Below are 26,444 nucleotides of genomic sequence, written 5' to 3'. Positions count from 1 at the left end.
ATAAACTGGAGCGTGAAAAATAAAATAAAGTGTAGTTCACGTGAATCCAAATAGCATATGCTTACATAATTATTTTTTTACGCAAGCAAGACTTACATAAAATTAGAAAATGGTTTTTTTTTTAAATAAAATAAAATTGGATTGTATATATTTTCTCAAGTTGTCTTTATGTGATTTCCTAGGTTGTCTTGTGTTTATTATGGTTGTATATATTTATAATTGTTTAGGTGTAAATTAGCAAATAGGTGCACATCATTTAATAAATTTTACCTAACTAACGCCAAATTTCCTAGCGTTAAATAAGTAAATATCAAGGATTTTTTGTCCTATTAGAAAAGGTGCACATTGCTAATTTACACCTTAATTTGTCAGTTGTAAATTACCAACACTATATATATATATACATATATCTTGAAATCATTTAACATACCAAATAGGATGAGATTCCGAAAATATACCAAATAGGATTAGTATTAGTTTGTCTAGCTTTATCGTTCCATTATTCGAGGGATGAGCGAGGGATGAGCGGATGTAAACCCGTCGGTCCCCTTTTTAATCCAATTTTATTTATTAATTTTATTTGCGGAAGACAAACAACCGGTAAGCAAAGCGCAGAGCCAACGTTCGGTCATTCGAGGGTTTAATTACAATTTGTTTCGTAGGTTTTTATCATTTTTTTGATTTTTTGGTTTAAATTAAACAAATTAAACAAATAAGATAATAAATAAATAAACAAATAACATCACAAGAGTGCATAAAGCAAGCAGGAGAGGTGCATGTAGTATGAAATAATACAGGTCCAACCCACAAGAAGGCCTACCACAGCAACAAACAAAAAAAACAGGGGGATGATCTGGGCTGTTTGATTAATCAGACGAATCATGCTTGATTAGGAGGGTGGAAGCACTAAGGCTACTTGATCAAGAATCAAAGGATAAAATGAAGTGGCGCGTGGAAGTAACGATGCGCGCACGCTTAGGGGATTAGCGCCCCTGCCTTATGCACCATGCATAAGAAAAACACTTATGCATGATAACTTTTGCTGGTTTCAACCGTGCACGAAATTGTGGAGCCAATTAAATGCACTTCTCTGTAGTGGTTCACTGCTAGAAGGTTTCCTGATGTGTGTGCGTAAATGTGTCATTTATATGAATGGAATAGATTCCCCTTAGATTGCTTGCTTAGATAGATAGATAGGTGATATAGGGATGTGTAAGTTTTTGTTGATATACTTACCATCTCTTCTGGTTTATTGGCTCTAGTCTAGGTAGTGGTTTATTGGCTTTGGTAGCGTTAACAATGAACCGAACTAACTCAAAAATAGTTCGGTAAATAATTCGTTAAACTTGGCTCATGAATCAAATGAGTCGAACTTAAGTTAAAAATTAATTCGTTAAATAAATGAGTAAAACTTGAGCTATGTATAGTTCGACTCGTTTGGTTCATGAACCACCTCGTTTGGTTCATGAACCACCTCGAAAAGTTTCTCTGTGATGAACTGTTAACACCACTTCCTTGATTAGTAGTAGTAGTAGTAGTAGAGCTTTCAACAAGTTCTCCAGCCTTTCTTTTATTACCGCCACTTTCAACAAGATCGTTCACCAGACACCGATCAACAAAATCGAAATTTGGTTGAGCTTGGTTCTGTTCTCCACCACTTCCAACAAAAGCACCTCCATGATCATGATGATGTGGTTTTAGCATAACAGAAAAGTTTCTCTGTGATGAACTGTTAACACCACTTCCAAAGATTGAACCAAGTTAAGAAGAATGAACCCAGTGGCTTCGAGTTTCTCTCTTTGGCGTTAGATCCACTTAAGCCAGTAAGTGATGGCATGAAAAATGAAATTATACATGCGTTGGCTCACAAATCCTCCTCAAGCCGGGTTGAGAATATTGGCATTAACCCTAGTTCGAATCGGGTTACGACTTTTAAATTTTTTCCTATTTCAAAAAAAAAAAGTTAAAAAAAAATATAAAAAATGGAGAATAAAGATGCTAAAATTAAAGAAAAGACTAATCCATTCTTATCTTTTCCAAAACCAACAAATGATTTAGATTATTCAATTAAAGAAAAATAAAAAGAAAACTAACCACATCTTCTGCTGCTTCGATTTGATCCATTGTTGTTAGTTCTTGATGTGACGAAATTGGAGATAGATATTTCTTCCCCTTAAATAAAACAAAATGATAATTACTTATAAAGTTACAAAAACAACAACAATTATATATTTTCTTTATCGAATGAATAATACTTTCAAAATACCTATATGTTTGGTTGAGAAGAGTAGTAACTATAATAGTAGTAATCTCAATCATCATGCCAAACATATCGGTAAATTATCGTTGAATGGTTAGCAAAACAATGAAGATGATTTTGATCCAAAAATTGAAGTCGAAATATCTTGCATTTGAAAAAAAAAATATTAGACCACCTCTTTAAATATTAAACAAAAACACAACACTCAAATTATAAAATTAAAGGAATCCTATTGATAGCGATTTGAAAGAAAAAAAAAGAAATTATTTTTAAATAAACTATAACAAATAATATTCAATATATGTACCTAGATAACATGAAAAGCTCGACAACATCATATGCAGCTTTGTAGCATACATAGGAACTTGAGTTTTGTTGTTGCATCTTTTAGAGTACATTGATATAGTTGTTTGATTTTGAATTTATTAAAAGGAATGAAAAAATTATAATAATGGGGATTCACTCTTTGCTCTTTATTTTCGATACGTCTCCACACGCCATGCTGAACTTGTGAATCGGCCATCGAAAATATGTCTCATGAAAAATAAGAGAACAAGACAGTTTAATAGTGTCCGGAGAAGAGAGGCGGAGATTGCGAGAAATTTGCATCCGACCTTCTTTAATCGAAGTTGAGGCGGAGATTACGAGAAATTTGATATATACTCATATGCTTGTCAAATGTATTTGATACAATATTTGAACCAAATACATTGTACTTTCATATTTGTTTATTCCTCTTTGCTTATATTTAATTTTGGATGGATTAGATTTTTTGCGGAGATTTCGAGAAAATTTATATTATTTGGCGGAGATTTCAATGCTAGAAATATATTTTATTAAATGTAATATATTAAGAATTTTTAATTAAGTTATAACTATTTGACGGAGATTTCGATGCTAGATAATTAGTTATAAGTTACATATAAACATATAAACAAAATTAGTTATAAGTTACATATAAACATATATTTTTTTTGGACAGAATGAATAATGCTTTCCATATACCAACCAAAATTATGCCATCCAACGTCAAGTTAACACAATATTATCCAAGTTGGATTAACATTAAGAGAGAAATAAACATTCTAAATCATCATGCCAAATATATGAGTAAATTATGTTGATGATCGACTATTTCCACGCGGGACAACAATGACTTTTCAAATTAAAATCACTTTATTAAGAAAATAAAATTAAGAATAAAGATTATTTCTTTACATATATAAAAAAAAAAAAAAACAACACTCAAATTATAATAAGTACTCCTAAAAAATTACATTAATATTTTATGAGGCTCGTTTGATAGTTTTTATATCAAAATAAATAAAATTAGATTTAAGAGGTTGATAGCGATTTAAAAATAAAGAAATTAATTTAATATAAACTATAAAAATTAATATTCAATATATATGTACCTATATGACATGAAAAGCTCATCAACATCATATGCAACTTTGTAGCATATAAAGGGACTTGATGAGTTTTGTTGTTGCATCTTTGTAGCATCAACTTTGTTGTTGCGTTTATATAGTTGTTTAATTTTGAATTTATCAAAAGGAATGAAAAAATCATAATCAAGGGGATTCATTCTTTGCTGTTTGTTTTTAATGCAATAAGTTTCAATTTTCTTTAAGCATGTACTGTATGATTAATTTAATTGTTTTTTTTTTTTTTTTTTTTTTTTTTTTATAATTGGAAAATAAAAATCATCAAAAGAAATGTTAAAATGAATCTTGAACTACAAACTCAAAGCAGCAGCATATGAAAAGGTCTGGATTACATGCCAATAACTACATATTTCACGTACGTAGTTACTGCTCTGACCATCCGATCTTATAAATAACTTTTGAAATTGTTTATAATTAATTTTATTAGTGTGTAATCTGAACTGTCTAATTTAAAATCAATGATCAAAATTTAATATTGTGTGGAATATGCGTTCCATTTCTACAAAAGCAGATCCTAGTCCATATGAAAGCAAATCGAGATGAGTAAAAGAGTTTTTTGAGGAAAAGGTACTAGATGTTTTCTCTTCCCACCTTCCATGAATCTTTTATACCTCCAATATTTCAATTTTGTCCTTGCAGAAAAATTCGGTTTGCAGAAACGGTTTTTAGAAACCGAAATTTGTTTTCAAGGCAAAAAAAAACTTCGGTTTCTACGAACCGATGTTTTTTCAAGGATAAAATTGAAAATTTACGGGGAATAAAAGATTAAGGGGGGTGGAAAGAGAAAACATCAAGGTAGTAGTGCCCGGGAAATAAACAATGGATACAAAAGTGAACGAGACAATTTAAAATTTTCATCACGTTAGATAAATTGTGCTTCAAAATAAACATTGTCTGATATGTATAACATCATCTTGTTGTACTTCAAAATTTATTATAAAATGGATTTGAAAATTGTAAATGATGATAAATTCTTGTAAATCGACAAATAAAAAATAAACAAACATATACCTTATTTGATGTAACTACAATCAGAAACTTTTTAGCTAGTAGAAATGTCCTCATATATTTTCTATAGCTTTGGTTGTACAACAACTCATGATAGTTTCGTCTACTCATAGACTTGCATCATTATTTTGCATCCGACCTTTTTCAATACAAATTAAGGCGGAACTTATGAGAAGTTTGATATTTATATGCTAGTTAAATGTATTGATACAATATTTGAACCAAATACGTTTTACTTTCATATTTCTTATTTATTCTTTTTTGCTTATATTTTATTTTGGATGGATTAAGCATCTGGCAGAGATTTCAAGAAAATTTATAATTATTTAGCGGAGATTTCAAAGCTAGAAATATATTTTATTAAATTTAATATATTAAGAATTCTTAATTAAGTTAAGGGTCTTGTTAACATGTGCATATAGGGCACATGATAAAGTATCTTAATATAGAAATTTAACATTTAATGATACAAGACATTTAATGCTTGAAAAGTTAAAATACACAAATTCTAAGACATAATTTCTATTTTTACTACCTTAACATGTGCCATATATGCACATGTTAATATTCTCCTTAAGTTAAATATATAACTATTTGACATGGATTTCGATTAAGAAATTTAAGTATATATATACTTAGGGTTTGACTGAACAAAAACCTAATTCAACAATTGATCCTTGGGTTAGATAGCCCTACAAAAGAAATGATAAAGAAGAAAGAAAATACACAATGACATATGAAGTGGTGGACCCTTAGATCAAGTGTGATACATCTGCTGGCTACCACTTCTTGCTTATTGTTTATCTTTCTTCTTTTGTTGTTTCGACACATAGGGCGTGAATGGTTTCTTACTGATGACAGTAAATCTTACGTCATTTTTAGTAGTACTTTTATAGGTTATTGTAGTTTTAGTTTTAGTTACATGAAAAATGTTGGAAAAACATGACATAGAATTATTTCAATAATAATAAATCAAAGAAATATTAAAATAAATAAATATGACTCATAATAAATTAAATTAGAGAAGAAGAAAAGCTTATCGATTTTGACTGAGGCGTGCAAATTGTACTGGGCTTAAGAGTATTTCGCCGCCACAGGTAAGTTACCCGGTACAGTTGGCCTCATAGCTAATACCTTCCAGGATACAACAGTCACATCTTGCTAGCACTGCACGTGAATTAGCAAGGTCTCAACGAACTCCTTTTGGATGCTCAAGGGAACTTAGTATTATTATTTTAGTAATATAATTTGTTGTATCTCTTCTTCCCTTCTTCTGTTCACTCGCCACAATATATAGGCAATATACCATTGTTGATTATTATGACAAGACAAAACAATAATTCCAATTTATTAGGATTGATTGAGTGTTAGTGACAATAAAATAGAAACGGTTATCTTGACCGTAACCAACAAATTGGAAATGAGCACAAAGTAGAAATAAGATTGATACAATCATAATTAATATAATAATTAATAAAAATATCATTTAACTTTAAAATAAATTAAAAGATAAAATATCTTACAATCCCCCACAATTTATTTTAAAGTTTTAGATTTTAAGTTTTAAGTGTTCCCAAGAGCGTGAAAAACCAACGCATAAGTACTAGTGTCTTTTGGACTATGAACTAGCACATAGAGCAAATGAAATTTGATCCACTAGAATGTCGGTGAGATTATAACCTCTATGAACCTCATTCCGTATGTGAAACAGTGACTTCATCACTCACAGTGATCTTTCGTCCAAAGTTGTTCAACGCGGTGTGGTGCATTTTGGCCTTGCACCTATTCCTGGATTTCGTGAGTGGCTCTAGAAAGTCTGTCCAAGCTTTCATGGAGGCGGCCACACCTCAACACTCATATAGGTGAATCTATCAAGTGTACACCACAGTCAAGCACACCACTCATTCATGAGCTATAGATTCATTAAGAGAAAAATTCAACCTCCATCGCTGTAGTATACACTATCCTACACCATACTATACCATAGGGATGAACTCAAATAGAAATTGGATAGTGTCTTCTCAAATTGACAAGTGACTTGTTCTTACCCATATGAACATAGCCTTGCGAATTTTCACAATTTATGTTGGGTTACCATCACTTTCAATTTTTGTATTGGACATAAATCCATCCCCCTCGATGTATATATCATCCACTAGTTTCTTGCTCAGTGGGATTATCACAGGATCCTTTATATATATATCACTCAACAACGCGTTGTTTCAAAAAATCACAATACATTGACTAAGACGTCTCTTAATCAATATTTCATCATTTATTTTCAAATGTACATCTATGATTTATTATCATAGGCTTACTTAGATAAATTCTAAGCAACAACATCTCCACTAAGAGAGAAATTAAATCTATATTTAGATTTATTGGTACAGGTCTACTTGAAGATTTTCAAGTGACAACACCCCCACATTTGGTAGAATTAAGTTTCCAAACAAATTATTTATCCAAGTCTACTTGAAAAAATTCCAAACGACAAACCCCCACATTGGAGAAATTAATCCACACAAATATTTATTTTCTTATCGAAAATTTATTTGATCATTATTGTATTATTCTAATACAATGGATACTCCACAATAAATATATTTTTCTATATTTCAAAATATCTCTCAAATATTAAAATCTTGAGCTCAAATATGCCCAATGATTTTTCAATACATAACAGATATAACTATCTTTTCTTTGAATAGGGAGAGACGTTGCCAAATTTCAATATTGCTATGCTTCAGTGACAACTAAAACTCAAATTATGATTAGTGTACACAATAAATATTAGGCAAAATAATCCTTCATGATAAAATAAAACTTTATCAAACAATACTTTTGATATACACACACATTAACTTTAATTCTCCAATATAAATATGCCCCCACATCAAAATATATTTCACACAAATTCAAGTGAACATCAATTTAATTTCTACTCAATAAAATTTCAACCGTAAATCTATTATCAATTTTGCACAACTAAATCAATTAAACTATTGAGGGCAAATAACATTGAAATACACAAACAAGCACAATAAAAACCTAGACACGAGTGTAAAGAATTACACAAATTTTTATTTATATTTTTTCATCAATTTGCTTCTAAGAATATAAAAATAATATTTCACAATTGATCTTCTAAAAACCACAACATTGATATTGATATATTTTATATTTGAAGAGCACTCACGGATATAGATATATAAGTCATAATTCATCATTGACAAAATAACTATTTTATTTTATTTTTTTATTTTTATTTTTTTTAATAAATAAAATACTTGAAATAGACTCAATCACATGATCACATACCAAATAAAGTTTAATTAATTTATAAGATCATATTCATTACCACAAGAGAATGAATTACTCTACAATAATACAAATCTACACAAAAATAGGTTCAACATTTGAAAATAAATTAAGCCTATTGATTTTCTTCAAAAATTTCAAACTCCAACTACATTCAAAGATCACCATTCATCACATATTGAAAACAAGTGTATCAACAATTTTTCCAGCATAGTTAAAAATTATATCACATAAAGCTCAAAATGTTCCAAGTCTAACGAATGAGTCAATAACTACCAGAATAAATTGCAGCAAGAGATTTAGTGGCAATTAAAATATATACTCAAGAAATTCCCATAAAAATTAAACTCATAGTCATGGTTTCAACATTACACAAAAACAAAACTTCTAGGATTTAGAGATTAGAAACATGTACCTTATCCCTTGTGGAAGGTTTCAAGGAAAGAGGAGTATAGAACTGCTTTGCTCAATATAGATACCGACACCAAATTATAATTCATATCAGGCACATGAAGAACATTACTCAATGAGAGGATTTTTCCTGAAGTGAGTTTCAAAATCACTTTTCCTTTACCAAGAACAACAATCACTTGAAGTCACACATTCCTCTCCATTCCCTATAGTTTTATAGGAAGTAAACACATTTTTATTTACACATATATGTGTGGTAGCCCCTGAGTCTACCACCCATGAATTGTCCTTCATCGCATCTATAGTTTCATAAACAACTTTCGCAAATATATCATCCATCAAAGCTAAATCAAATTTAGGATTAACAGGCTGGTTGTTTCCGTTTTTGAATCTATATTGAGCAATGCGGTGTCCATGTTTTGGTTTGAAAAGCACGTATATGACAAAACCAAAATCTTTACTCCTATCACCAATCAAATTCAAAGGTAAGTTAGAATCTAATAAAATTTGTCCTTTAATCAATAATTTGGTTTGGATTAACAAATCAAAATAAAATTCACAATAATTCTATGCCAAAAGAATACTCTTAAGATTGTTGGAAAAATATGACATAGAATTATTTCAATAATAATAAATCAAAGAAATATTAGAACAAATAAATATGACTCATAATAAATTAAATTAGAGAAGAAGAAAAGCTTATCGATTTTGACTGAGGCGTGCAAATTGCACTGGGCTTAAGAGTATTTCGCCGCCACGGGTAAGTTACCCGGTGCAGTTGGCCTCATAGCTAATACCCTCCAGGATACAACAGTCACATCTTGCTAGCACTGCACGTGAATTAGCAAGGTCTCAACGAACTCCTTTTGGATGCTCAAGGGAACTTAGTATTATTATTTTAGTAATATAATTTGTTGTATCTCTTCTTCCCTTCTTCTGTTCACTCGCCACAATATATAGGCAATATACCATTGTTGATTATTATGACAAGACAAAACAATAATTCCAATTTATTAGGATTGATTGAGTGTTAGTGACAATAAAATAGAAACGGTTATCTTGACCGTAACCAACAAATTGGAAATGAGCACAAAGTAGAAATAAGATTGATATAATCATAATTAATATAATAATTAATAAAAATATCATTTAACTTTAAAATAAATTAAAAGATAAAATATCTTACAAAAAATACCTAAGATTTTAGCATAAGTCAAGACAAGGCAAAAGTTTGAAGAGGTTTGAAGAAATTGTACAAAACAAGGAAAATAGGAGAAAAAAAATCAAGTGTTTCAATTATGAGGAAATCGCACCACGACGGCAAGAAAAAGTTCACTGTTGGAATATGGGGAAAAATAGCCCCACGTTTGAGAGAGAAGAACACATTCAAAGCACTCAAGTTAAGTGATTCTACATCAATGGAAAATTCAACCGAGTATTTGAAGAATAATGGCATAAGAGAGAAGTCAAAAGTGCGAAATGAAGATCTCTATGGGACATTTAAGTCTCTACCAATAAGAATAAGAATAAAGAGTAAAACCAATTGCAAAAGGAAAGGGGTTAAGCTAGCGACTTTAAAGAAGCGGTTAATGGGAAGCAACCCGTCATCATTTAATTTTCTGCAATTTTAAAATTCCACAATTTTATTTTTATGGATGTAATTTGTCAATGACAACCCATGATGCTTAACTATCTGATGTTGTTTATTATTAAGAACCATGTTTTTATGTCTCTACAGAATTTTTATGTTGGTAACATCTGAATTTCTTAAGCCTTGTTAAAGGAAGAACACTGAAGTCTGATTGCTCATAAAAGCACAAAGGTCCGAAAGACAGAGAGACGAGTAGAAAAGATAGCATTTTGCAAGGTGTAACGACTCAACTTTCAAATACCGCAGCTTGTGAGGATTTGAGCCAAATATTTTCATGATATATATACTTTTTCTTTCTATATCTAATGAAAGTATCTATGTACTTGTTTATTTTCTAGAACTTGCACTCATTCTTGTTGGGATTGATTGCAATGTAAGTCCCACATTGCTAATGAAGAAAAAGAAGGAGGTTAAAAAATAGCTATTGAAAGTCCCACATCGCTTAGAATGGTGAAGCAATGAGGGAGTCAAGGCTATATAATGGACCTAAGTTCTTTGTTTATAATTGCACCAGTCAGTAGCACTTTAAGCTTATATCTGACTTTTTGTTTTTCTCTTGTACTCTTGTATTAGAGGGTTGAGAGATGTAGTTAGGTATTTGCTTTGGAAAGTGTGGGTGTATTGGGGGCCAAGGGAAGATTGAGGGTAGTCTATGTGTTGTAACAATTTTCACATAGTGTTTATTCTCTGGTTGTCGGTTTTGACAACGGCCGTGGTTTTTTCTCCGGTTTTGGAGTTTCCACGTTATATTCTTGTGTTGTTGATTGCGTTCATTTATTTTCTCTATGCCGGTTTTTCCCAACAACTGGTATCAGAGTTCTTGGTTTGATTCAGGAGGAGGGAGTTCCGCTGTGAAGTTTAGGCTAGAGAAAATTGATGTTTGGCTTGTGGAAAATCAAGTCAAGGATGTGGTGATGCAATCTGGGTTACACAAGGTCAGCCTGGAGAGGCGGTGGTAATAATACTCAACATCAGTCTGGAGAGGCGGTGCTAAGAATACTCGGGTTACGTCTGAAACAACAACTTATTATGAGGATGCGGAGGTGCCAGTGAAAGTTGAGAATCGGTGGAGTGTTGAGTCATATGGACTTTGGAAGCTCCTATCACATGTGTTTGAAGAAGAAATACTTTTGAATCCCTATAGCTAGTTGAAGGTGGAGTTGTTCATCTTGGTGACGGAAAGTTTGTAAGGTTCAAGGTATGGGTGAGTTTCTTTTAACACAATGCGAGGTATTTTCTTGAACTTTGATGCATAGATAGTAGGTAGATACTTGTTAGATAGTTCTACTATTATTGGTTATGCATCTGTTACTAGTGGTGATTCTCATGTTTTGGTTAAGTTGTGGATCTTCGGGTGGGTACTTGTTAGTGACATGAGTTTAGTTAGACTAGTGAAACAAGGTTTACTAGGTCATGTAACTAAACTGGAATTGTTGGAGCCTAACAATGGCCTGAAGGTGGTTTCACAGATGTTTGAAGTTGTTCAAGTGACACATGGGCATCGGTTGACATGGATGCAAGGTGTGTGATGATAGCGTGCGGGCATTGGTTGGCATTGATGCAAGGTACGCGGTTATCTCGATGGCTGATGAACTTCCGGAGAAAGCCAACATGGAAGTTGCACCATAAATTTTCAGCGAAGTTTCGAGATGAAATTCTTGGGATGGCTTGGTTCCAAGTGAAGCAAAATCTTGGGATGGTTTAGTTCCAAGTGAATAAAATTCTTGGGATGGTTTAGTTCCAAGTGGAGTGTACTTTTTATGGTGGAGTATGATAATTTAATTTGTCGGTATAGACAATGAGAATTATGATTGTCGGTGAAGACAATGATTGTCGGTATAGACAATGGAAGCAGAAGATAATGATTGTCGGTGTAGACAATGAAGATTGAAGACCATTACAATCATGGTGGAGATTGTTGGGATTGATTGCAATGTAAGTCCCACATTGCTAATGAAGAAAAAGAAGGAGGTTAAAAAATAGCTATTGAAAGTCCCACATCGCTTAGAATGGTGAAGCAATGAGGGAATCAAGGCTATATAATGGACCTAAGTTCTTTGTTTATAATTGCACCAGTCAGTAGCACTTTAAGCTTATATCTGACTTTTTTGTTTTTCTCTTGTACTCTTGTATTAGAGGGTTGAGAGATGTAGTTAGGTATTTGCTTTGGAAAGTGTGGGTGTATTGGGGGCCAAGGGAAGATTGAGGGTAGTCTATGTGTTGTAACAATTTTCACATAGTGTTTATTCTCTGGTTGTCGGTTTTGACAACGGCCGTGGTTTTTTCTCCGGTTTTGGAGTTTCCACGTTATATTCTTGTGTTGTTGATTGCGTTCATTTATTTTCTCTATGCCGGTTTTTCCCAACAATTCTCTATAGCTGATTGCTTTAGACATTTACTCGCATTGAAGTACGCTGTTTAGTACCTTGAGCTTTTCAAATCACCCTGATTAATATTTTTATCTTTGCTAAGCCCATTTGAGCCGTAAAAATTATCCCTTTTGTTTCGGCGACAACTTGCATTATAAGCCCTATTGACTTGAAAATTTTCATATTTTTACCCTCTTTGAAGTTAGGTAGAAGATAAAATTCTCTAGTCTCGACTAAATTCTAAGTTTGAGATTGTTCATGGCACTAGCAACAACTTAAATTTGGGATTGGGTTACAAGAGAATTTAATTACCAGTATCACATAAAAGACAATTCAATCGAAATTCTCTAGTAAAAGGAGCGTGAGAGGGTTTGCGATAATTTCCTTATTGGTATACAGTCAGCGAAAACTAAAATATGTTATATTTTTTATAGAAACAAAATAAATAATTAAAAAATTATAATTTTATATAGAGACAAAAACAAATATATTTTTTTAGGTTCAGGACAAAAACAAATATTTAACCTTTTACAAAATACTCGTTGCAAATTTCACACTTTTGAAATTTTATGAACATCCAACAATGAATTATATTAGAATATAAATACGGAAAATTCTATTTCATTAACTTAAGCTTGATTTTTTGCAATTGTACCATTAATAGACTTGTAATCGCTTATAAAAAACTAAACCGTAACATAGCAAAATATTAGAACAATGAATTGAAAGTTTTGACAAATATAACATGACTTTTTATAAGAAAAATACATTCATTCTTTCAAATGTTGAAAAGAAAAATATATATATGCCATTTGACTGCACATTAGTAACTTCGTCAAATTTATAAGCATAATAAAAATATGGAAAATACATATCAATAGTTCTCCGTATTCAAGGTATAAATATATGTGTATACTTTCTTGATCACTTTCACATATTTTCCTTTTCATTCTCAGGAACTTTATATCTAATGTTTTAGATTGAACCTATTACATTAAAACATAATATAATTTAACATACGTAATCAAGACGATACAATTTAGAGCTACATATCTAAAGTAGCCCAAGAATGTCTTTTTAAAAGAAGAAGAATTGGAATGGATGTGCTTTCACTACTAGAAAAAGTTTAAATACCGACGGAATTTAGAGACGAAATTTATTTCTTCTCTAATAGAGACAAAATTGGAGACGGAAAAAAGTAGTTAGACACTGAAATTAAAATATATGTATTAGTCACGGATTTTAGAGACGGAAATTTCTGTCTCAACAAAGTTTTGTCTCTAAATCCGTCTCTACTTTATCATTTTTATAATTATAATCGAAAATCAATAGTTGGAGACGAAAATTAGATACAGATTTTTGCAGTGTCTAATAATTTCATCTCTATATCTGTCTCTAATTAGTCAACTTGATATTAAAATAGTCAAACATTTGTCAGAGACAGAATTTATTAGTCTCTGAATTAATCCGTCTTTGGAATCCGTCTCTATGGAGACATAATTCTATGCTTAGAGACAGAATTTTTTGAATTTAGAGACGGACAATTATGTCTTCGTTAGAGACAGATTTATTGTGTTTTGAATTCAACGTTTAGAGATGGATATTTATTTGTTAGTGACGGATAGATTCGGTCTCCAATCAGAGACGGAATATAAAATCCGTCTCTGATAATTTAGAGACGAGGAAATTAACGACATAATCAAATCTGTCTCTAACATGCTTAGTGACGAAATATTTGTATTTTAGAGACAGATTTCTCCCGTCGGTATTTAAGATTTTTCTAGTTGTGTTTGTAAAATCCTCCAACATGTATCATCACATTTCTGAGATGAAATATGTGATATCTAATAATATATAAAAAAAATTATTTTTAATTTTATATATATATTTTTTTCAACTTTTTTCATGGCCACGACATCCATTAGGAGACGTGAGTTTTGTTGTTGCATCTTTGTAGCTTCTTGAGTTTTGTTGTTGCATCTTTGAGATTGCATTTGTTTTGTTGTTCAATTTTGAATTGATCAAAACGGACAACACACAATCATTGTCAAGGGGTTTCACTCTTGCTCTTTGTTTGCGATGCATCTTAACATTCCATGTCGAACTTCTGGATTGGCCACCAAACATCTGTCACATGAAAATTAAATTTTGTTATTCAAATTTAATTAAACATGATGATTGTTTTTATTAAAAAATTTATTGACAATCAGAATAAAATTCAATAAAAAAAATTAAAATTGGCAAACTGTAAATGTTTCATTGCATAAACATCAATATAAAATGATCAAGACAGTTGTTTTTTTGAGATAAATAAATGATTGGTTGATCAAGACAGTTGTTGACTTTTACACACTCTGATATTTATAACATGATCTTATGCTTAAAAAACATTATAAAAAAAATTTAAAAATTGATATAGTAAAATGATGAAAAATCATGGAAAAACGGTAACTATGAAATAAACAAACATATACCTTCGTTGATGTAACTTCACAATATGATAATTTATAGTTCAAAAGAAATATTGTTCTCGGATATATTTTGATATATGTTTGTATCATTATTTGATACAAGACCATCTTTAAATACTAGTTGTATGGCGGAGATTACGAAGTTTAACCTCCTTTTGGTATAAAATAAGAAAAAGCAAATTAAAAATATTAAAAAGTCAAATGTATTTGATACGAATTTTGTACCAAATACAAAGTCAAATGCAACATATACGTATATTAAGAAAATGTTTAATTGAGTTAAACAAAATTGCAAAATTCAATGCATCATATACGTAGGATTGTAATTGGGTTGGATTGGGTTTTTCCGAACCCGAGATTCAATTTAGCAACAGACCCTAGGGTTTGATTTTGCGTGTAAATCAAAGATTTAAGCTCTGAGTTCAATTGTGGTTGGCTTACATACCCAAGCATAAAACTAAATTTTGGTCTAGAAAATAGACTTGAGGTATGCTCCATTTAGTATAGCTCCATTTAATCTAGTTGCAAAATGTGGATAAAAAAAAAATTTAAAGGTTGTGATTAAAAGTTAGAACTAATTGTACTAAAAAATAAAATAAAATAAAAGTTAGAACTAACTACTAAGTATATTTATTTAATTAAAATAAAAATAAACAAGTCTTTTTTCTTCTTTCTGCATCGTGATATTCATCGGTCACCACTCTGCTTCTCCCTCTTCTCTTGTCGTCGTCGTCCCTCACTATTCCACGCCGCTGGCATCATGAGCAAACCTCACTGTCCCGCCGTAGCATCCGTGAAGGCCCATCGCTCCGTCTATATTCGCTGCCTGCCGATATGACTATGTTCTTAGTAATTTGTTTCCAGAAGCAGAATTGTGTTTGAGATTTGTGAAAGGTGATGGGTGAATTGCTAGAAAAATACAAATAAAAAGAAGGGTAAATGATCATTTACCCCCCTGCAAAATAAGCAAATTTTCGTTTACCCCCCTATGCAGATTTTTTTTCTGTTTACCCCCTGCAAAAAATAGATTCACTCATTTTGCCCCCTGTGTGTACAGCAGGACATGTGATTGTGCAAATTTGCTGACATGGCTTGTACACGTGGAAAAAAACATTTATATTTATTTTTAACTTCCACGTCAGATAATATTTTTTTCAAAAAAAAAATTTAATTTTTTTTCCTACAAAATTAATAAAACGAATTTTTTTCCAAAATAAAAAGAAAATCCTACAAATAAAATTTTTTTCCCTACAAAATTTTAAAAAATTCCTACAAATAGTTTTTTTCGTACAGAATTATTATTTTTTTCCTAAAATAAAAAAAAGAATTTTCATATTTTTCTCCCAAATAAAGTTTATTTTCAAAATAAAGATATTAAAAAATTATTTTCAAATCTTTTTGATTTAAAAAAAATAGAATCTTCACCGGTTTGCTTCCACCGTCGTGATCATATTCGTCGTCTTCTTCTTCAATCACCGGAATCGTCTTCTACTTCGTTATTGTCTTCTACTTCCTTCTATTTTTCTAGTTCTAGGACAAATGATTTTGGTATAAGAGGAAAATACGAATAAAACTTCTTTTTCTATTTTTTTAAATTCAAAGAGATTAACAAAAAAATTAATGTTTTGTTTTTAAAAAATAAAGATCATGTTTTTTTAATTCAAAAAGATTTGAAAATAAATCTTTAAAATTTTTATTTTGAAAATAAATTTTATTTTGGAGTAAATATTTATTTTGGGAGCAAAATAAGAAAATTCATTTTTTTTTGTTGGAAATTTTTTTATATTCTTTGTAGGAAAAAAATTTAATTTTTTTGCAGAAAATGTTTTAAAAAACTTTGTAGGAAAAAAAATTTATTTGTAGGATTTTTTTGGGAAAAAAAAAAAGAAAATCCATTTTTTTATTTTGTAGGAATTTTTTTTTTTAAAAAAAAATATTATCTGACGTGAAATTTAAAAAATAAATATTAATTATTTTTTCCACGTGTACAAGCCATGTCAGCAGATTTGCACATTCACATGTCCTGCTGTACACACGGGGGGCAAAATGAGTGAATCTATTTTTTCCAGGGGGTAAACAGAAAAAAAATCTGCATAGGGGGGTAAACGAAAATTTGCTTATTTTGCAGGGGGTAAATGATCATTTACCCTAAAAAGAATTTTCCATTTCGATCTGATCATTTTGAAAGTAAGAAGAGGTCCATGAACAAAGATACAGTCATGGCGGTGCGACAGTGGGCCGTCAAAGCGGCGGAGTGGTTCAACATGGTGTAGCGGTGGTGTGTGTGATACTGTTTCGGTGTTGAAGACTTAAACAATACTGATTCTAAGATTTCTAATCTAGACCGTTGAATTTTTTTGTTTTGTTTTCACCACCAGTTTAATCTGGTTCGGGGTCAGTTCTGGCATCTAGTGGCCAGTTCGTACCAGAAATAATATATTTGAATTTTGCATCTGTTTTTCTTTACTCTGCGGCGGATAAAACGACCATAAACTTACTGGCAGCTAAAACGGTCAGTAAGTGAATATTGAATCCGTCAAAAAATCAATGTATTCTTGTAGTGTTTTCTCGTCCCTCGCCCTTTCTCACTCTCCCTCTGAAATGACCAAAATGCCTACCTCACTACGTAGTTCGCTGCTTGGGTAGAGAGTGTTATAAAAATATGTCCGTCGGTTCACCCTGATGTTCGCTACCTAATTCATAATCTGTTTCTAATGAACAAATTGTGTGACATCTACAAAAATTGGGAATCAATCAATACCATGTTCACACTGATGTTCATTGAGTTGCACAAGGAACTTCAAAAGCAAATTATTTCTAGGGAAGGTAGATTCACGGGAACGGTGCTATTTTACAAGGAATATTTCACGGGATAAATCGAAGTGCAAATGTTAATTTGTTAATGTCAACAATGGGGTTGTGAACGTGTTCACTTGCCAAGACGGTTAAAGAAGGTCAACCCATTAGTTTGATGTATCATTAAATAATGGGAATACACAAACTTCCCCTGAGGTATCTTTAAATGATACAAACACCCCTCTAATTTTATATTAGACATTAACCTCCCCCTGAGTCTCCTAAAATAGATAAAAACCTCCCTAATTAACTTAACATCGTTAATTAATCAGTTAACCACTTATCCTAACACTAACTTCCCTAAAGTCTCTTACAATGGATAAAATGCCCTCATCAACTTAACACTGCTTATTTAAAACCTAACACTGCTTAATTTATTTTTTAAAACTAAACCATCATTCTTTTAACAACAATAGGCAAAAGTAAACAGAAGAAAATCAGAAAACCAGCTCATGCCTAAAAACCAAAAGAAAAAGAAAAAATAGCAGCACTGCCACAGTGGAAGAAAATCACAAACAGAGTTGTCCCACCCAGCTGCAAAAAAATACAACAAAAACGCAGAGCAGCATAAACTCCTTGAGGCCTGCAATCACCGCCACATTTGAATTCTTTGACATTCGAAATACACAAAATTGAGTTACCAAGAAAGCAACGAGAACGAAAGCGACGAAACGTTACCGAGAGTGTGACAAGAAGGAAAGCCGACGAAGATGAAGGATAGCCAATGAATTAAGTGTTGTTAGATGATGCTTGCATGGTGAGAACAAAGTGACTGTAAGGATCTATCAATTTTCTATGGAGGAAAACTGAATAGATGTATGAATAGAAGTAGTGATAGAAAAAATAAGGGGGGTTTATGTGAAAAAATAGAGGGGTATTAGTTACATATTGATAGAGTTCAGGGAGGTTAGTGTATTTTTCCTTAAAAAATATGTGTTCGGTATTTTTTTATATATATTGTTCTAATTATTTTATTTATTTTGACTAAATGTTGTTGTAATTATTATTTTATATTTTCTGGTCAGGTGTTGTTGTAATTATTAGAATACTAATATGTTACAAAAAGACATACATAAAATAATTGATAAATTTGTTGTTTTAATTATTAATATGATATAATTTTGGTAATTCTTTTCATTAGTATAGCAATATGTGGCAACAACATATACATAAAACGGTTGCATATTTCGTATGGCGGGAAAATATCCCAGGGAACAATCATCAAATTGGCAGAAAAATAACGACTAAATTACACTTTTTCCCTTAAGTTAATTTTAATTTTAGTTTTTACATTAGTCCCTTAAAAAAAAATTATTTCAATTTAGGCCTTGTTTGGATTAGCTTTCTCCAAACATGTAAATCCATATTATACCACTCTTGCCAGCCAATCCCTTCAGCTTGATCCATTTCTGAAACTGGACTACCCTTTTCAAAACTGCTACCATCTTGTTTTAACCAAATCTGGAGATGGAAGTCTTGAAAATCTTGGAACGAGTGGTCAAAAATGTGATCTCTGACAGTTTGTCATTTGATCAAGTCAAAAGAACTGGAACATGTTTCAAGCACACCAAGAATAACAGGTATCACCAGTCTCTCCACTCCCGGTTGCTTGATCATTGAAGCGGTAAATTTTACTATCAACACTCACGACATCTATTAGGTGACGTGAGTTTTGTTGTTACATCTTTGTAACTTCTTGAGTTTTGTTGTTGCATCTTTAAAATTTCACTTGTATTGTTGTCCGATTTTGAATTGATCAAAATGAACATGACAATCATTATCAAGGAGTGTCACTTTTGTTCTTTGTTTGGCATTCATCTCAACACTCCTTGTCGAACTTATGAATCAGCCACCAAACACCTGTCACATGAAAAATAAATATTCTAACATTCAAATTTAATTAAACATGCATTATTATTTTGATTGAAAATTTATTGATAATCACAAGAAAAAATTAATCAAAAATTAAGCTCGGCAAACAATTAATATATTGGAAAAAATCTTGAAACAAAATCAAATCGGCTTAAAAATTAAAGAAAGTCGTCATAAGTGGAAAAAGAAATTGGGAAATGGTAATAGTTTCATGGCAGAAAACAATGAATATAAAAATACGTACACTAAATAATGTTAAAAACAGCAAAAAAGGTAAAAGATCCAACAAGCAAGCATATGCACACGAAACCAAATTGCAAAAAAATGTGGCGAGTGAGCGATTGCAAGCAACAAACCAAAGATGAGCTAGATGAATCGATACCTTAGTTACGACGAGTGAATCCGAACGCCAACGCAAAATCATCCATGCACCGACAACTAGTTATTATGACGAAAACGATACAACAAGTGGGAATACAACGATCTGAAAAGCTCCAGATCGCACAACCTAACCCTTTCGAGCAAGATCTGATGAATTGGAACAAACAACAACACCAAAACCTACAAAGAACAAACAATGACCACGGTAGACCCGAACCAAATCTCAAAGAACACAACATGAGAAATCCATATCTATGTTGAAGAGGAAGGTCGAATCTTGATAAATTGAGGGAAGAGAAACCCTGTTAGAAGGAAGTTTTAATAGGTGGAGGAAGTGTTTAAGTATTGAGAGAAGATATGAAACTTGTTTTTCGGAAAGGGAAGACTACTTGTATTATTGAATGTTTATAATTTTTTTGGCTTGATACAAACTCAAGTACATCACCTCTATTTATACTGGTGTCATTCCTAAATCAATGACTAGGATTTTGCCACCACAAACTTAATCTAATGGCTATAAACTACTATCTAGAACTTTCTCTACTATTCTACATAAATCTTACCTTATCCTTATTTTCTAGAGAGCTTCGTAGATTTCTCTAGAATAGGCTTCTAGAAGTTAGACTTACTACAACACAAATTTGGGCTTAAAACTCCTGAGGCCCAAAACTAACAAACCCAAAATCAATTTACATACCCCCCCCCCCCCTAAACTTAATTTTGCTACTCCAACTAAATATCTTAACTTGACAAAGTGTTCACGCTTGAGAGGCTTGGTGAAGATATCAGCTATTTGGTCATGCATCTTCACGTACTCCAACTTCACATCATTGTTAGAAACACACTTTCTAATATAGTGATAGCGCATGTGTGTCAATATTGTGCTTACTTCTACCATGGAAGACTGAGTTCTTTGCCAAAGCTATTGATGACTTGTTGTTCACAAATATCTTGGTCGGCTCCTTTTGCGGCAAACTTAACTCCATTAACATGTTTCGCAACCAGATTGCATGACAAACACATGAAGTTGCTGTCACGTACTATGCCTCACATGTGGAAAGAGTGATTATCGGCTGTTTCTTTGAAATCCATGTGAAGGATGTGTTTCCAATGTAGAAAACAAGTGCTTTTTCGGTCATCCGCGTCTCCTCCCTAGTCATTATCCCTAAGTTTGTTGTACCTTTTATGTAGAGAATAATCCTCTTTGTCGGCTTCAAATGAGTTGTTTTTGGATGCTTCATGTATCGACTTTCAACTTTGACTGCATAAAAGATGTCAGGCCTCTTGCGTTAAATATTGTAAGCTTCCAACCAAGCTGTTGAAGAGTGATGGATCCACTATTTCTCCTTCCTCGTGCTTTGACAGTTTGATTCCACATTCTATTGGTGTGTTGACTGAGTTAGTGGCATTCATCTTGAACTTCTTGATCACCTCTTTAGCATAACCTTCCCGAATGATTAGGATTCCATGATCTTCTTGTTCCACTTCATTGCCGAGGTAGTAAGACATTAATCCAATGTCGGTCATCTCGAACTCTAAGAACCAGGTAATACCAAAAAAAAAAATATATTTATCTTGACTAAATGATGAGACACCGGTATCAAAAAGTTTACCATTGCAAGTCATATCTTGTAGTTATATAATTTGCTATTATTTTAAGATTCTTCACTTTAATTAACAGCTAGAACTTCTTTTACAATGTTTGAAATCTCACTTTACTTAAGCTAATCTTCACTATCTCCATCATTTCTTGAAACCCGAAGAATAACTTCATTTAGATACATCAGTTATCATCTTTGTTTTCATCATGAATTGGCAAGATTTCAGAGAAATGTCATTGATTCAAAACATGAATATACACCAATTTGTTCACAAAGAATGGCTAGTACTGGATCAATAAGCTAGGATTTGGAGCTTCTCCTAGAATTGCTTTTGGAAGACTGAATCGATTTTACAAAGAAGAGCCAAACATGTTGAAAAACTGAGAAATCACGGTGATGGCATTAAAACGCACGTCTATGGGTTACAAACGCGGAACCAAACAGCACTAAGTCTTATCATATCTCAGTTGATTCAATAGTGCGACTTATTGATCCAATATTAGAAACAAATTTGCATGGTGCAACACTTATCTCACTTGTGCACCATAAAACAAGCCAGAAAGAATACTCAATCACTCAAACACTTTGGAATACAACAAAATGAGACAAAAGAAAGTTGAAAATGAAATTTTATTCTAAATGTATTAACCTCTTATACATATTGTCAATTTATATTGGCACATAATCACTTCTAACAATATCAACTAACAACATAATCACTTACTAACAACAGAATTAACTGCCTTTACTTAACATATATTGGCACCACATAATCACTTACTAACAACTATGAACATAATCACTTAATAATATAATAGCTATCTTTTATATTTGAATTGCATCAAAACACAATTGTGTTAAATATCTAGCAATACCTTGCTATATTTAGAAGAAAAATGGGATGATAGCTTTAACATTCTTAGGAAAATCTTCAAACTTAGAGAGATACCATCTCCTAGTTGCATAACTCCTACCCAACAAGTAAAAAGTAGTGCCTAATGCAAAACTGAATCCATACAATGTCTGAGAAATGAATGAAAATCCATAAAACTCGATAATCTCAAATAGATAATGTGGACAGATCACATAACCAAATAAGCCACCTTTAGGAATTTTGTATTCCTTTTCACCTTTTCCTCTCAATTTGGATAAAAGGTAATGATGGTAGAAGTTACCGATGATACCTACAAGAAACAACACGATTCCGGGATATAACAGATCGATTGGTGGTTCTGGAAACTCCAATGTAAGGTGTTGAGCATAGATGATAGTAGCAGAAGAAATAAAATAACTCAGAGTAATTGGAATTGCAGAATCAAGAGCCATAGAACCACTATATTTGTGGACAAACAGAACCTACACAATAAAGTAGAAACATTACTCTTCATTGAACTGCAAATCACATAACAGAACTCAAATAATTGCTACACATTGTTGCATGATTGCATCTGAACTCAAGTAATTGCTACATATAATCATACAATATACTTAGGAACAACCATACCCTGCACATTTTAGTTTAAAACTGCATTTTTAACCACAAAATCAAAACCGTAAGTTCCGGTGCAAAAATTAAAATTCTGAACTGATGTACCAAACATTGAGAGGTTAATGAAATTAGGGGTGAGGATTGACTGAATTGTGACCTGAATGAATGAATTGTGACCTGTTGTATGTGTAAGGATAGGATCTTTATTGATGTGTAATATGTAAGTACCTCTATCAGAGTTTGCTAAACTTGTGACCTATCTTGGTCATTGTGAAACCCTGAAACCCAACGTACTTAAACTTTTTTTGTTTTTTTTGTAACAAAAAAGATAGAATAGGTTCCTTAATACTAAGAGCATGCATAGACACTGTGGTTAGGATGGAAATAAGTCAGGCCGGTCTACAAAGTCCTAACCTACGTCAGGCTTAGGCCAAGTCAGACACTTTTAAAATAGAGAAGGATAAGCCTTTCCATAAGTATATTTAGCTAAAATGGTCAAGTCACAAAAAAGAAAAGGATTTTAAACCTACCAACGGCCTACTTAATAAATATAAATAATGTATGTGTTTGGTTCTGCGTTGAAAAGAATTGATTTTGGTAAAATTGAGTTTGACAGAATTGAGTTTGGTTAAAAGTGAGTTGAACATAATTGATTTATGTTTGGATACATTAATGTGAAAGTGATTCTCAACATTTGATGTTATTTGGGTAGTTTGAATTAAAATTGCTTTTGGTTGTGCAATTACCAAGATGGGTTTTACTTGTATTATATTATATATATAACTATTTAAATTTAATAAATAATTAAAAGATTATTAAAAAATTCAATAAAATATGATAATAATTAGGCTTAATTATACTTTTAGTCTCTTATCTTTTAAAAGTTTCAAGTTCGTCCCTTAATTGGTCCCTTAAGTTTGGTCTTAGTCATGTTCCATGTCATTTTCTTTTAATTAAAAAAACAAAATTAAAATATAAGAGATCAAATTGAAACCTAAAATTTGACGGGAGGACTAACTAATGCAACAGAAGAAAAAATAAACTAATGCAACGGAAGAAAAGATAAGAGACCAACATGAAATTTTTAAAAAATAATAGACCAACTTAAAACCTAAAATAAATATAAAGACAAAAATGCAATTAAATATAATAATTATATTAAAAAATGGGCTATTTATTATACTAATAAACAAAAAATACTTCTTTAATACATTGGCATATTAGTAGTATGTGTGGACGCTTTTTATACATGCTTGCATTTTTAATCATGACATGAGTATATATAATAAAGGGCAATAGGGGGAAGTTACAATTCCTACTGAACGCTATATTCTAAAATTGATTCCAACTGATGCAGAAGCTTTGATTTCCAGCTTCGGTCAAACGCAATTCTAGAGGATAAAAAGCAATTTTATTTTAAATACCCAAACAACATTACAACAGGTTAAATCACGTTTGGGCTGGAAAACGTACGTTTTAAGCCTTCTAACGCTCAAGCGTAGGTTAAATCTCTCCCGACCCCCTCATTTCTTTTCTACTCCCTGAATTTTCGTTTTTGACCCTGAATTCAAGCGAAACAATGAAATTTTCGGTAACAACGTACCGAAATCTAGGACATTTCGGTTCGCGGGTACCAAAACAATTATTTCGGTAAACTTCTGCCGAAAATGACCTAATTCCAGCGACCCAATGAAATTTTCGGTAACAACATACAGAAATCTAGGACATTTCGGTTCGCAGGTACCGAACAAGCTGACGTTCGGCTTCGGTGAATATAAACCAAAGTTTTTTTGGCAAATTTTTTTCAAACCGCAAGGGACAAAATGAAATTTTTGGGAGTATAAAAGAAATCGGGGGTTGGAAGAAAAAAGTTCTCATTATATTAAATGTTTTGACAAGTCAAGATCAAGTCTTACAAAATCTAACTTGGCCCGACCTATTCTAACTCCTAACTATGGTGAAACCCGTGGTATGTATATGTAAGTACTTCTGTGTGATTCAACCCAAAATTTTAAGTACCATGGTAAAACTCATGACCCAACTTACCTAAACTTCTTTTACAAAATTTACAGTTTCTTAATTGAAAAAAATAAAAATAAACTATTTCATTCCTTCGAAAATAAGCATTGAATAAACCACTAAATTGGTCCCTCATTTTTGTAATAACCTCTCAAATAGTTCCCTTACTATATGAGTATTTCAAAAAGAGCACAATTTTATCAAATTTTATTCATAAAATCACTGATTTTTTAATATATTAAGTTAGAAGTGTCAGACACCAATTTAGTAATTTATTCTCCGGTCCACAAATTCTAACTCAACCGGCAGAAATGCCGAAATTACTGGTGTCAGATGTCACGACCGGGATTCGAACCCCGGTCACTCCATTTTGTGTTTGTGAGTTTTCAATGGCTTTGTCATTTCGTCTATCAACCAACAAAAAAAAAGCAATTTATTCGCCAAACATTGCAATTAAGCTCGCAGCATTAAAAGTTAGGGTATATATATTACCTCAAAAAGTCTCTTGAAGAAATGAACCGTAACAGCACCTTGAAGAATAATAGATCTAAAACTTTCATTAGGAAAAACCAAAAACGACGCCGCACCAGCAAGAAAAGCAGGAGTATACAATAGCAACATACCATTTCTACTTGATAATTTCTTCATCTGTTTTTTAGCAATGGCATTATTAACATTCCAGAATTTTGAATAATTTAAATGCTCCCCTTTAACTTCATTGAAACCTGCTTTTGCGAGTGAAACAACGGTTATAACTGACATGGCGGTGACGAAAAGTGAAGGTGGGGGTGGGAATAGGAAGTTGAGAAACACAGACATTGCCATTGTTTCTTCACTTTGTTGTGTGTGGTGTTCTCTGTTGTGTTGTGTGACACAGTGACACTATGCTTTGGATCTGACGAAATAGTAATAAAGATATATGAGGGAAAAATATAGTAGTAGTAGGTAGACATGGAAACATAAATACCATACCTTTTTTTTTGGATGTGGACCAATGGGAAATTTAATAAATATAATAATAAAATAATAAATATATTGTTAAATAAAGGATTGGTTGAGATTTCATTCTCGTGTCATAAGTTCTAAATTTTTTATTTTTTAAATCAAATGTATCTTTCGCGCAACTGAAGAAACTAATCCCCTGAAATAACTGGGATTCATTTAAGGATTTGTCTTCTCCCAACAAATGCGTCTCCATACGACCGAAGGGGATCGAACCCAGAACCAAATGGTTAAGAAACTCAAGTATCTACCACTTGTGTCATACTATGTTGATATCATAAGTTCTAA

The 26,444-nt window shown here is 31.9% G+C and overlaps 1 protein-coding gene and 1 long non-coding RNA gene across 2 annotated transcripts; both read right to left on the bottom strand.

Annotated features, from left to right (window-relative positions):
- Positions 1–704: 704 nt before the first annotated feature.
- Positions 705–3,025, bottom strand: LOC123905830. Its single transcript, XR_006808539.1, has 3 exons — positions 2,568–3,025; positions 2,095–2,172; positions 705–1,944 (listed from the first exon to the last, which is right to left on the bottom strand). It is a non-coding gene; the product is annotated as an uncharacterized LOC123905830 (long non-coding RNA).
- A 19,222-nt stretch (positions 3,026–22,247) lies between these two features.
- On the bottom strand, positions 22,248–26,078 carry LOC123905829 (very-long-chain enoyl-CoA reductase-like). Its single transcript, XM_045955579.1, has 2 exons — positions 25,647–26,078; positions 22,248–23,002 (listed from the first exon to the last, which is right to left on the bottom strand). Exons 1-2 carry the CDS (start codon positions 25,977–25,979, stop codon positions 22,532–22,534), a joined length of 804 nt encoding a protein of 267 aa, XP_045811535.1. The 5' UTR covers positions 25,980–26,078; the 3' UTR covers positions 22,248–22,531.
- Positions 26,079–26,444: the final 366 nt, after the last annotated feature.

Source organism: Trifolium pratense, linkage group LG2 (assembly GCF_020283565.1).
Source record: "Trifolium pratense cultivar HEN17-A07 linkage group LG2, ARS_RC_1.1, whole genome shotgun sequence".
NCBI classification, from domain to species: Eukaryota; Viridiplantae; Streptophyta; class Magnoliopsida; order Fabales; family Fabaceae; genus Trifolium; species Trifolium pratense.
Note: the sequence above shows the minus strand (reverse complement) of the source record. Positions and strands in the feature narration are given on the sequence as shown.